Below are 13,932 nucleotides of genomic sequence, written 5' to 3'. Positions count from 1 at the left end.
CACAGGCTCTGGACGCACAGGCTCAGCAGCCATGGCTCACGGGCCTAGCCGCTCTGCGGCATGTGGGATCTTCCCGGACCGGGGCACGAACCCGTGTCCCCTGCATCGGCAGGCGGACTCTCAACCACTGCGCCACCAGGGAAGCCCTGGAATGGATAATTTATTTCTCCTACATCTCACAAGTGTATTTAAAATTATTTCCATTTTCTAGGTGATGTGTAGATGTTATTACCTATGGACATAAGTTCTTGGTTTTTTGTTGTTGTTGTTGTTGTTGTTGTTATTGTTTTGCGGTACGCAGGCCTCTCACTGTTGTGGCCTCTCCCGTTGTGGAGCACAGGCTCCGGATGCGCAGGCTCAGCGGCCATGGTTCACGGGCCCAGCCGCTCTGCGGCATGTGGGATCTTCCCGGACCGGGGCACGAACCCATGTCCCCTGCATCGGCAGGCGGACTCTCAACCACTGTGCCACCAGGGAAGCCCCGTAAGTTCTTGTTGATCAGAGTCCATGTAATATTTAACTGGTGGCAGCTACTCAGAGGTCCCATCACATTCAAAGTACTGCTATTTGTTAAAGTGTTTAAATTTAACTATTTAAGTTCATGGTTAATTTGGTTAAGTTTTAAAACACTTATTCAATATGAGAGTCTTGAGGAAAATAGAAAAAACACATTGATTGCAAACAGAATTATCAGTACAAACTTAAGCTACTAATTTACTGAGAGTTGTTGAGCATTAGTAGGTTTTGTGGTTATAACTATGCCCCTGAACTGAAGGAGCTTAATATTTTTTGGCATGTTTATTTAAAAACCCCTCAGAACAGTTTATCCTGGGACCAATTTAGGGACTAGATAGAGAATTTTATAGTATGTGACTTATCAGCAGTTAAAACTTATTGCTGTCTTAACAAGTCTTTAGTGCAAATATGTCAAAATCAACAGTTCTTATTGAAACTACAGTTTCTCTTCTTGGTAGGAAAAAAAATGAATAGGCAGCGATTGAATGGATCTCCATACACTGCCAGAAGTAATGGATCCTTAACCTGGGGGTCTGTACATGGACTTCTCGGAATCTATAATCCCCTTGAAACTATACACAAGAAATTTTTTTATATGCAAACATGGATTCTTTGCTGAAAATAGGGTCCATAGCTTTCATTAGGTATTGAAGACGCTCCCATGTCTCCAAAATGTTGACACCATACCAAAGAAGTGTGTGTGTGTGTGTGTGTGTGTGTGTGTGTGTGTGTGTGTGTGTGTGTGTGTGTGTGTGTGTGTGTGTGTGTGTGTGTGTGTGTGTGTGTGTGTGTGTGTGTGTGTGTGTGTGTGTGTGTGTGTGTGTGTGTGTGTGTGTGTGTGTGTGTGTGTGTGTGTGTGTGTGTGTGTGTGTGTGTGTGTGAGATATTTTATGATTTGTTCTAAAGATCCTGCTCATGGTGCTAGTCCCCCAAGGGCAGGGTCCATATCACCACCTGGTCTTTATCACCACTTACCTTTCACTTTACCATTCTGCCCAGTAGCACCAGTAATCAATAAGAAGTTTGATTAAAGAAACTCTAAAAGAGCAGCTTAGATTTCATGATCTTTGGATCCAGAATTTTTACCTTTCTGGAACTAAATATAACTATTTGGAATTGACTCTTTCATTGAAATTTTAAGAATGAATAAAATAACGCTTCTTAAGGTAGTTGTTGTCATGTCTTTTGTTTTTAAAGAATACTTGAATACAGTACTTCATTTTGACAGTTGAGGTGGTTCACAGAAGCTTAGAAGCTATTTCAGCTTTTCTTCTAACATAAAATGTGGTGGAGATAACATGATTGATCTGAAGGACTCTGGAAGATTCTAGGATAATATAGGAAGTAATTCTAAGTGTAATTTCTAGGTTATTCATTCTACTAAAGGAGTATAAAGGCTATGCTATTAAGTGAACTGGCAGATTGGGACATACTGCCCAGTTAGACGGTTTGCCAAATTAACTGTACTAATTGTATTTTCAATGAAATGAAGCAGCATCTGTCATTTTTTTCTCAATTTAATCTGAAAGAAATTTTATTCTTTTTTTTTTAATTAACCACTTTATTTTATTTATTTTTGGTTGTGTTGGGTCTTCGTTGCTGCGCGCAGGCTTTCTCTAGTTGTGGCAAGCGGGGCTATTCTTTGTTGCAGTGCACGGGCTTCTTATTGTGATGGCTTCTCTTGTTGGGGAGCACGGGCTCTAGGCGTGCAGACTTCAGTAGTTGTGGCACACGGGCTTAGTTGCTCCACGGTATGTGGGATCTTCCCGGACCAGGGATCGAACCTGTGTCCCCGGCATTGGCAGGCAGATTCTTAATTACTGTGCCGCCAGGGAAGTCCCAGAAATTTTATTCTTTCATCACAAAAGTAATACATGTTCTTTGTATAATACAAAAAAGCATAAAGAGGAAAACAAAAATCAACCACTATCCTAATCACTGTTTACATTTTAGTGTTTTGTTTTCTAGTGTATCTTCTGTACCTTTGTATTTATTTACATGATACAGTATAAGAATGCTATATATTGGCTTTTACACTTATCCGATGAATGAAAGCTAGAAGCCTTAGTACCTCATGAGAATTTTCTTGAAACTTTTTGCAGAAATCATGGCACTGTTTTTTTTTTGTTTGTTTTTTTGTGTGTGTGTGGTACACGGGCCTCTCACTGTTGTGGCCTCTCCCGTTGCGGAGCACAGGCTCCGGACGCGCAGGCTCAGTGGCCATGGCTCACGGGCCCAGCCGCTCCGTGGCATGTGGGATCTTCCCAGACCGGGGCACGAACCCGTGTCCCCTGCATCGGCAGGTGGACTCTCAACCACTGCGCCACCAGGGAAGCCCATGGCACTGTTTTTGATAACTTAGCCACATTTTATTACTTGGAAATTTGGCCTCCTCAGTTTTCTGCACCTTTATGCATTTTCATAACTCAACAATTGGTTCACTGAGATTGACTGAATCTCTTCCTATGAAGATCGTGTCTTTTTCCACTGCCCATAACCCTTAGTGGCTCGTTGAAAAAAGGTCCAAGTTCCTTTGAATAGCATCCAAGGCTCTCTGTGATCTGCCCTTGCTTTTCAGCCTTCTCTTTCTCTTCTTTTCTTCAGGAACCAGAATATCTGCATAAAGCTATACTTTAATTCCTCCTTGCTTTTGCAACTTATTGAAATAATAGTAATTCTTCAACATCCATCTTAAAATGAATCTTCCCCATTTGAGCAAATGACTATGTAGGACATGATAGCCTAGCTTCTGAGAATAAATACCTTTTCAGCATGGAGAAACAGGAAAATAATTTAAACAAATTTTTTAGCTCTTTATAATGATTTACTGTATGGAAATAACATGTTACTTTAGAAGATTACTAATGGGGTTTCCAAAAAAATAGTTTCTCTGGGTGATAAATCTTACCCTGCATTGCAGTGATGAAGATGAAGATGAAGCCCTATACCAGAAGGTGTCCTCAGAGCAGTGCCAGGTAGAGCACCTTGGGGACTTGCTGTCCCACTGCCAGGAATGTGGTTTGGCAGGTGACTTCTTCATCTTCTGCTTGAAGGTAAGAACTAAGTATAGTTCATGATGAGCTTTATTCTAGGGTAGTACCAGGACCCCCTTTGAATTTTCAAGGCAGTCATAATTTTAGGTCCTAAAATTAGGTCTTAATTTAGGAGAAATAGAGGACATAAGGGTAATTTATTTTTTAGTAGCCTTTTGGTCAAAAAGAAATTTACCTTCAGCAGTACACATATGATTGAACTACTTTCCAAGATAACCTGCACTGAAATTTTAGAGATGACCAAAGCAGAGCTGTTGATCTATTAAAGGGTTAATCTTTGCTCTGTGTTGACAGTAAGAACTCTTTTGAAGTTAATAGTAGGTTTTATAGCTATAGAGTAATCCCTTATCCTTTCTGACTATTGTTTTGTCAGGTATTTGCAAAGGAGATTTAGCAGTTCTGCCTCTCTCATTTCATTTTGTAGCCACTTGAAACCTTTTCCGGGTTTGTTTCTTAGCCTGGTGGTTGTGCTTCCTTTTGCCCTAATCTCCGACAGTAACCTATGCCCCATACTGTTACTCCTTGTTTGTACTGCTAGCGACCATAAACTGATATCTCTGATTCCCTGTCCATCTCTGCCTTCTTTAGTATTTTCCCTAAATAAAGTGTCAACTCTAAGAGAATGTCTGTGGAGTTTAAGGTTGGTGTGGGTGTGGGAGAATGCAAGGAGGGAATCACGGCTAACGTTCCTAGAATTGAAGTGGGTGATACTTTTTCGATGTTTCTCACCTCCCATGTTCACATTCATCCCCCCTGCCCAGCCATTCACTGTAAATAACATTCCAAGAAAATACCCTCTTAATTGGATAATTTCTTTAAAATTTGTTTAAAAAATAAAAAGTCAAATGGCTTTGCTCTAAACCAAGGTTTTTCTGCCTTTGTACTATTGACGTGTTGGCCTGGATAATTTTTTCTTGGGGTGGGGGCTTCCTGTCCATTGTAGGAAGTTTAGCAGCATCCCTGACCTCTACTCACTAGATGTCTGTGTCAGCTCCCAATTATGACAACCAAAAATGTCCCTAGATATTGCTATGTGCCCCCTGGGGAGCAAAATTGCCCAGAAACAGTTGAGGACCACTGCTCTAAACTGTCAGTTACTAAGGTAAAGCATTAATTCTTAAGGAACCTAAGGTTTTCCTTTCCCAAGGAAATTTACAGTGTGAAAGCTAGGGAAAAGCTTACAAAACCCACAGTAATGAATTATCTATTAGTAGAAGTTTAGTTCTAAATATCTTAGGGAAAAAGAGGTGTGGTGCTGAAAGCATGTAATATAGTCTCTAAAAAACGTTTGGAAATGTTGTGTGACCTCACTTCAAGGGAAGCTAGTGGTAGAGATCATAAAAATAGTGATAAAGTAAGTAGTCTGTCAAATTAGTTCTTTGTGTCTATGTATGTTTTTTATTATGAAGTTTAAAATTTTCGTATACCTGGTATCATGATATATGTATTATTCTGCAACTTACATCTTCCATTTGACCGTGTTTTTGAGATCCCTCTGTATTGATATCCATATAGATCTAGTTCATTTATCTCACCTTCTGCAATATAATAAATACATCACAATTTATGCTTATTGCTGTACTTTTAAGTTGTTTCCAGTTTTTGGCTATTGTACATAATGCTGTAATGAAAACAGACTGGTTCTCTATATACACATTTCAAACAGAGTTTTCTAGCTGTTTTTGAAATCCTTAGTTGTACAGGATTTTTCTTCTGTTTTTCTTTTCTCCCACACTGATAGGAGTTGACTCACATGGCTGAGGAAAATGAAGCAGAGTTAAAAACAAAGCCCTTCTCCAGCAAAAGCCTCTTGGAATTAGAGCAGCACCAGACTCTGCTTGTGGAAGGTCAGGAGCGGAAGCTGCTGGTCCTCCAGCTTACGGCTGTTCTGTGTGAGAGAATGTCTGAGCAGATATTCACAAACATCACTCAGGTCAGTGACGGCCACATGCCGGTTCCCAGCCTGGTGGTGTTTGTCTATTTCGGTTTCTTTCATTCTTTCCCCAAAATGTTCAAAGAAATGTTTACTCAGAGTGTGGTTTGATGACACCTGCATCAGTGTTACCTGGAATTCAGGTTAAACGTAAATTACTGAGCCCACACCAGGCTAAGAGAATCAGTACTTTCATAGGTCCTGGGAATCAGCATGTTTAACAAGCTCCTGAGGTGATTCTTATGCACATGAAACTGAGAATTATTTAAAATATTTATATATCACAGTGGTTTTCAACTTTTGGTGCAAATAAAATTGTCTGGGATCTTTTTCCTAATACTGATGCCTAGCCCACTTTTAGAGATTCTGATTCAGCATGGCTGCATTAGAGCCTGGGCATATGTATTTTTTTAAGCTCCATGGATGATTCTAATGTGCATTAAAAGTTGAGAGTGATTAAAACTCAAATTTGAAAAAAAACACTAATGATAAGATCACCTTGAATTGTATAGGTCCTCTAACTCACAGCTTATCTCCACAACAGCCTGTGAAGTCGTTTTTGAGTGTTTGTTTTGTTTTGTTTTGCCTGTGAAGTTTTCAGATTTTTTTTTTTTGCTGTCATTAGCAGAAATTTTATTTCCAAGCTCTTCAAAGGTTATAACAAGCACAAATAAAGTATTCTTTTAAGTGTCCCAAATTAAATCAAAGTAAAACACTTATGACATTGAGTATTCATTTAGGTTTTAATATTTTCACATCACTTTTTTAAAAAATCATTTGTAATATTCTGTAGATCACATTTATTTTATTTTATTTTTTAATTTTTTTTGCAGTATGCGGGCCTCTCACTGTTGTGGCCTCTCCCGTTGCGGAGCACAGGCTCCGGACGCCCAGGCTCAGTGGCCATGGCTCACGGGCCGCCGCTCCGCGGCATGTGGGATCTTCCCGGACCAGGGCATGAACCTGTGTCCCCTGCATTGGCAGGTGGGCTCTCAACCACTGCGCCACCAGGGAAGCCCTGTAGATCACATTTAAACATTGTTTTAAAGACATGATATAATTTAGTATTTTTTAAAAGTAAAACCACCATTATAAAGTAGAGGAACTTAAGATGACAAAGATCAAATCTGCTTCATATCCAGGATGGGGCAATCTAATACACAATACAACATTAGTCCTTTCAAACAAGTTTGCTAAGAAACAGCTCCCATGTTTAGTGTTAAAAATAAAACAATCTTCTTATTTAAAAAAATCAAGGTATCATTTCATTAATACAGCCCATTCTTCCCCCAATTTTATACTTGCTTGGCTTCATTTAGAAATTATAAATTCATGAGAAAAGATCAAATTTTGTTATGGTATAAAAATCTTAGTTGGGAACAACAAATTACAAATATTTAATTTTTTTTAACAAACAATACTGTTTTCCTTCCCAAAATGTAAACATCTAGTAAATAAAGCATATGTAACATTCCAGGTATAGAAACACTAGTAATTCACTTAATGAAAGAGGTGTATTTTGGTATATTTGGTGGTAAGGTTTTTGTATAAGTATAAAGCACTTCAGCAAAGAACCAGGCCATTATTATTTAAAATCTACTCCTTCACCCAGTTTCCTTGAGTAGAAACTCATAAATTTCTGTAGAATTTTGGCTAAAGGACCAGGCCACAGGAAAGGTCCTGTGAAATATCTAAAAGTCATTTGGCTGGAGAAGTGTGTTCTTGAGATTTGGAGGCGGTCATTCATCACTTGGTGCTTGAAAGCATTTCTCAGCGGACTTCTTCCCTACAGTCTTCAGAGTAAAGCACAGGATCTGGGCTCCCGAAAGAGGTTGCTTCTGGCTGGAACACCTACCAGCAGGGCTTCCTTGCAGGCATTCTGCATGCACTACTGTTGAAGCTCTGCAGCCGCCTGAGAGACCTTGATCCTCTCCACGCAGGCCTCCAGCTTGAGCTGCTCCACCAGGCGCTGCAGGGCGCTCACGCTGGCCCCCAGATTTTTTTTTTTTTAATGCTTTCAGAGTAGAGTAATTATGTGAATCAGTGCCTGAATTTAATGGCTCAGACATTATTTTTACCAGCTTTTTTAAAAAATAGGAAATAAAAGTATTAAAGCATAGGCAGTGTAGTCATCATATTTTACCACTTTACCACAGTTAGTTGTTGCTCGGTTGGTGAATAGTCAATTGTAAGATGCTATGATTGTCACGCTTAAATCTGACTCTCCAGCTCTTTGTATCATCGTCATTGTCATCTGCCTTCCGGTGTTGCTAAGCAGCATTTCACTACAGCTCCTGCTGAGAAAATTTGCAGCTGCCTGTCAGCTCTGACTTATCGTGCCTGTTTAATGAGAATTATGCTCATTATTTCTTTCCTGGCCTCTTATTCCTTCAGTTCACTGACCCCGTATTATTTAGTAGGGTGATTTGTTTCTCCTGTGTTTATTATATCAGTTCCCTAAAGACTTTTTCATCCAGACTTTATGTTTTTGTCTCAGGATGCTAGTTGGAAAGGAAAATGGTCTAAAAACTGATATGACTTAAGCCTTCCCACTTATCTTCTTTTACTCCTAATTAAGGAACAGTGGTGTTAGGCTGATACAAAAGTGATTTGTCCCATTAAATTATCGACAGCTGAGGTTAAAACATATCAGGACAAAAAGAAACACACACAAAAAATTGAACTGCATTTGGTAGTCTTACTGCTAGTGATAATTTTGGTATATTATTTTGAAATACACACGTGTATGGATATGTTATAAGTAATAAATAAGTTATAAATAGTTTTGTTAACATAATTAGGAAACAAGATTTTCAGCATAAGAAAGAGAGTTATAAACATAAAATTAAAGAACTTGAGTAAAACTCCTGTAATATTAAGTTCTAACTGGAAGTGTTTATATGAACTCATAATTTATTTTTCTCTTTTTAAAAAGCAGGTATTTTCTAGCTCAGTCCACTGTCAATGCCAAGAAGCAATGACAATCCAGTAGCAATAACTGTCCCCAGTACCAGATTATAATTTCTAAATACCACCTCCTACCAAAAGAACGCAAAACTTATTGGATTATAGGTTCATTCGGGTCTAGGGCAGGAATTGTACTGTAAGCCTCAGGGCATCTTGAAGCAATCCAAGGTTAATGGGCTCATGTCAGTGGCATTCAGGAGCCAACTTGGAGGAGCTCCTGTTGACCACAGGTAGGACAATTTGAGCATTACAAAGAATAATACCTGCAGTGGATTAAAACACGTCAAGGTCCCCCCCCCCCACCCGAAAATCTCTTGTAGGACATGTTTGAGGCTGCTGAGGCATCAGTTCACTATTTTGTAAATTGATAAATGAAGGGAATGAGTAAAGCATTTATCCTTCCCGTGTAACTAGTCAACGAAGAAAATTTTTTCTTTGTATAAGAACCACAGCTGAAAAACTCAAAAAGACAACTAGAAAATTATATTTTGCAATCCCCTGATAACAAAATGGATCTAGGTAACAATCATCAATGTTGCTAAAACCATTAGGGGTACTTTATAATGAATGTATTAGGCCATTTGGCACCCAAACCAACTGTTCCTTTCTTCTCCCAGCATTTTATTACAAAAACTTTCATATTTGAAAGAATTTTATAGTGAGTACCTGTATACCCACTACCTAGTTTCTACAATTAACATTTTATTATACATGCTTTATCACATATTTATCTATGTTTCCATCTGTCTATACATTTTACTTTTGGTGGATTTCAGGGTTAATGCCAATATCAGTAATGTCAACCTGAATATTTCAGCCTGGACCAATTAATCTTTTTTTATTTATTTTTTAATTTTTTAAAATTTTGGACCAGTTAATCTTAACATCACCATGAGAAGCAGACATTATTATGTGCCTCCTCATGTAATGCCATAGGAAGTATGCCATACCATCTGGGAAGGGTTCTTCCCCTCAAAACCTCCAAACAATACAAAACAAACCCCCAAAAATGTGAACCTAAATCTGATCAAGGAAACTCAGGGTAGAGGAGGAAATTAAGTGCCATGAGGAAACAATTAGCCAAATCCATAATGTGGGAAATTCCATAGGACAAATGACCCAGCTTCTTCATCAAATAAATGGCATTAAAGAGGAGTGGGACTGTTGGGGACTTGAGTCATATCAACGAAATGCAGTGTGTGGATCTTGATTCAAACAAGCCAGTTGTATGAAGACATTTTTGCGACAGTCATGGACCAGGTATTAGAAGATATAAGGAATTTTTATTGAGTGTAGTCATGGTATGGTAGTTATATAAAAAACAAATCTTCTTTGTTAGACATGCGTATAGAAGTATTCATGAGTGAAAGATTAAAAATTCAATAAGGTGTGTTGGCAGATGGCATGTTAGTATGTGAGATGATGCAGAGAGGAATGAGGTGTGCAACGGTCTGTACTGATACAGAGCCCTGTTCCAATTCCCGAGTTTTTTCATTCCGCAAATATGTACTGAGAGCCTACTATGTGCTACATACTCTTCTGGGTATCAGAGACACGGCAGTGAACAAAACAGACACATATCTGTGCTCTCGTGGAGCTTACATTTACATAGAGGGAGAGAGAGACAGTAAACAAGTAGGCAAAAACACACAGGGCGTTAGACGGTGATAAGTACCAGAGAGAAAAATCAAGCAAGGAAAGGGGATGATAAAGGGAGTGTGATAAGGTAAATAGGGTGGTCATGGAGAACCTCACCGAGAAAGTGACTTTTGAGCAAAGATCTGAAGCAGGGAAGGAGTGATCTATTGAGATACTTAGGGGAAGAGTGTTCCAGATGAGAGGGAGCATGCCTGGAGTGTGGAGGGATCAGCAAGGGCGCCAGTGTATATGGAGTGGAATGAGCAGGATTCCCTTCTTCCTGGTCTTTCAGGAAACTGCCACAGTCTGCACCCTTCTGTAACTGGATCACGGTAATTGGCAGAATAGAAGGGGTTCTACGTGCTGTGGTCTTTTTCATATGATAAAATTTTTTAACATAAGAAACACGTGCTCATTGTAAAAACATTTAAGCAACACAGAAGTACAAATTTTTAAAAAGTAGGGACTTCGGATTAAAGATGGTATATTGAACAAAAGTGTTTATCTGTTCCTTCTGGAAACCCACAAGGACCAACAGAGCAGGAGTGGAGACACATTAGAGAAGAGAATAACAATATTTGGAAACTGGAAAATAGTAGCTGATTCAGCAACATCAGAAAATGGAAAGCTAAGTGCCTGCATGGAAGAAGTCAGGAAGCAAAGCACTATGCCTCAATAGAGGTGTTAAAATTTTTTTGAAATGAAGAAAAAGAAGCAGGTCACTTCTCCTTGCAGAACCCTAGAAGGACTGGGGGCACCAGATAAGCTCTAAAGATGGAGCTGAATTTAGAGCTTAAACCAGCTTGAGGGCTTCCCTGGTGGCGCAGTGGTTGAGAATCGGCCTGCCAATGCAGGGGACATGGGTTCGAGCCCTGGTCTGGGAAGATCCCACATGCCGTGGAGCAACTGGGCCCGTGAGCCACAGCTACTGAGCCTGCGCGTCTGGAGCCTGTGTTCCACAACGAGAGGCCACGATAGTGAGAGGCCCACGCACCGCGATGAAGAGTGGCCCCCGTTTGCCACAACTAGAGAAAGCCCTCGCACAGAAACAAAGACCCAACACAGCAAAAATAAATAAAATAAATTAATAAACTCCTACCCCCAACATCTTCTTTAAAAAAAAAAAACAAAACAGCTTGAAAGGCTCCACAAGAGTCAGTAAACCCTTTGACTCCTTCCTTAACTTTGTACAACTATCTCCCCTCCGCAGCAGAAGACTGGAGGTTTATTCTTGAGAGAGGTTGAACCCAAATACTCTGAACTTGAGTGATAGTAGCACACTGCAGCACGGGAGGATTAAGTCGATGCCTGCAGACTCAGCAGTAAGGCCTCAGCTCCCTTGCACTCACTTGCCAGAATGTTGGCAGCAGGTTTGCACATCCCCATAGGGTTATTGTGACGGTTAAATGAGCAAATACCTGTAATATGTTCAGAGCAGTACCTGGTAAATAGTAACTGCTGAATGTTATCACTAAATTAAATAGCTAAATAATTAAAACTGGTTGCCTCTAGAGTCAGAATCAGGTGGGGAGAAATGGGGTAGGGCACTGCCATTTTTCATTATAAACTGTCAGGAATATTTGGCTTTTAGAATTATGTAGCTTTATAAAAACTTTTAAGTAAAAAGTAAAAGTGTCTCCCATTGTCTCCTCAATATACATAAATTCTAGAATAGGCATCAGTCACATACCTATCCTTGTGGCTGGCAGCCCCATAAAAATCACAGGAAATGAATAGTAGGGGAGGAGCTGTTGTCCAAAGGGGTATAGTGGTTTAGTTGTTACAAGGTTTGGGGGAAAGGGTACTTCATAAATGACAATAACAGCTGGCTGTCAACACCAGTTAACAGCTCCCAGGTTTTTTATTTTACATACAAACTGAAAGTTTCTTAACAAAAACAAGATCATACTACTTGTTTAGCAATATTAGATAGATAAGAGGAATTTAGAAAAAGTTAGAAGGCTAGATAGTGTTCTGTTCCAGCAATTTAACAGTATATTTGTGTGAAATAGAAGCTTCCTATAATCAAGGAGTGCTTTAGAAAACTCTTTGGAGGCAAAATAGGTGGCCCAAGATGGTAGATCCACCAGTTTCTCTGGGAAAAGCCAATGTCCTTAACTGCTAGTAATCAATAAATTCTTAGGCTAGAGAGGGTGGTGAAAATTGCCATAACCAGCATGGTTCATTACAGTAAGTGGAACTTTTAATAACCTTTCTAGTTTCCTGCCTTGCTCCAAAAGACAAGTGTTAACAAGCCATTCTCCTGACTTTAAGCCTGCAATAAAGATTCTAGCATAGTGTGTGATTTGCCCAGAGAGTTAAACATGCAAGCTTGCATGGTATTTAGAGGCTTATTATGACCTATCTCAGCCATCCCATTTTCAAAATTATTTTTCCCTTTTGAGCCATTAATCCTAAATGTGCATGTGAGTGTGTGCACGTGCACATGTGTGCGTGTGCATTTATGGGTATGTGTAGGCTGTCTTTTATTCAAATGTGTTTCTACTTAAGATGATTAATCCAAGCCCAGTTAAAATGATGCCGACCAAATTAATTCCATTTAAGGCTTAGTTGTTAGCCAAATGCTATGTAAAATCTTATACAGGAATAATCTTAATCCTTTAAAACTATTGGATACTTTAAAAAATGACTCTGGATTGTTTGTGTAGATTGTTTGAGGACACTGAATTCTAAATAAAATTAATGCCTCTTCCCCCTTTCTTTGCTTACTAGAACTAGACTGTCAAAACAGGGGGAAGGAATCATTGAAGAGGAATCCTTATTAGGAAAGCAGATCTAGGACACTCTAAGATGGTCAGAAAGTAACAAATGATTTTTCATTTTAATTTCCTGACAAAATTCATGAAAAGTAAAGGAAGGTGGATTGGTGTATTAAAAGATGTGAGAAAGTATAAATGGGCTTTCTCATTTATTGACTGTATGGCCTTGAACAGATCGCCTCTTTAAGTCTAAGATTCTTCATCTGAAAATGAGGACAAGAGTACATCCTAAAGTTGATATGAGACCTAAGTGAGCTTGTGCATGTAAAACACTGAGCACCACGCCTGCTACATGGTAGCAGTTGTTGTTGAAGCTTCTTGCTATTGTGATGTTGATGAGGGAAAAGATGAGGAGGTAGACGTAAGATGTAAAGAGAATTTTGAGATTTTTTTTCCTTACTCCTCGCTGATTCTCAATTCCATCTCTGTGGTAGGTTGTGGACTTTGTAGCAGCAACCCTGCAGCGAGCATGTGCAAGCTTGGCTCACCAGGCAGAGAGCACTGTGGAATCACAGACACTGAGCATGTCCATGGGGCTGGTGGCTGTCATGCTGGGAGGAGCCATTCAGGTGAGTTGCAGACGTGAACCAAACTTGAAAGGAGGGAGGAGAGAAGAGAAAAATCTGTTGCTTCCCTTTCATACCCTTGTGAGAAATCAGAATGGATATTGCACACAGGAGAACCAGGGTAAACAAGTCAGGTTGTTAATAAGAATTCTCTCCAAAGTGGAGGACAAGAAAACTGTAACACTTCCACCTTGTTACCTGGGTAGACTTCCCCATCAGTAAGGTAGGGCCCTTTCTGACCTGGCACGAGCTGGATTTGGAAATACCTGGCACAGTGTTTTGCATCTGTGGTGAACGCTAGATCCTCTGGCCCTTACTGTAGTGGCTCTCCAAAGCTCAGCCCTTGTCCCTACTGCTGTAGTCAGGGGAGAACCTTTGTAACCTGCTGGTTGCTTAGGATTCCATGTTTTGAATAGTTCCATTTTAGCACAGGGTCCATTGTTCAACTCATATCATGTAGCATGTTAAAGCTTTGTTTC

The 13,932-nt window shown here is 39.6% G+C and overlaps 1 protein-coding gene and 1 pseudogene across 2 annotated transcripts in view; one reads left to right on the top strand and one right to left on the bottom strand.

Moving 5' to 3' along the window:
* Window positions 1-13,932, top strand: part of TANGO6 (transport and golgi organization 6 homolog) — a 169,683-nt gene that overhangs the window by 47,476 nt on the left and 108,275 nt on the right. Inside the window, exons 10-12 of the mRNA XM_081215235.1 lie at window positions 3,437-3,569; window positions 5,311-5,502; window positions 13,322-13,456. Coding sequence (XP_081071361.1) covers window positions 3,437-3,569; window positions 5,311-5,502; window positions 13,322-13,456 — 460 coding nt within the window. The remainder of the gene's footprint in view (window positions 1-3,436; window positions 3,570-5,310; window positions 5,503-13,321; window positions 13,457-13,932) is intronic.
* LOC308606508 (guanine nucleotide-binding protein G(I)/G(S)/G(O) subunit gamma-10-like) lies at window positions 6,954-7,501 on the bottom strand (annotated as a pseudogene). Its single transcript has one exon. The product of its transcript is annotated as a guanine nucleotide-binding protein G(I)/G(S)/G(O) subunit gamma-10-like (transcript).

Source organism: Mesoplodon bidens (assembly GCF_964165515.1).
Source record: "Mesoplodon bidens genome assembly, chromosome: 18".
NCBI lineage: Eukaryota > Metazoa > Chordata > Mammalia > Artiodactyla > Ziphiidae > Mesoplodon > Mesoplodon bidens.
This window is presented reverse-complemented; position numbering and strand designations above follow the sequence as displayed.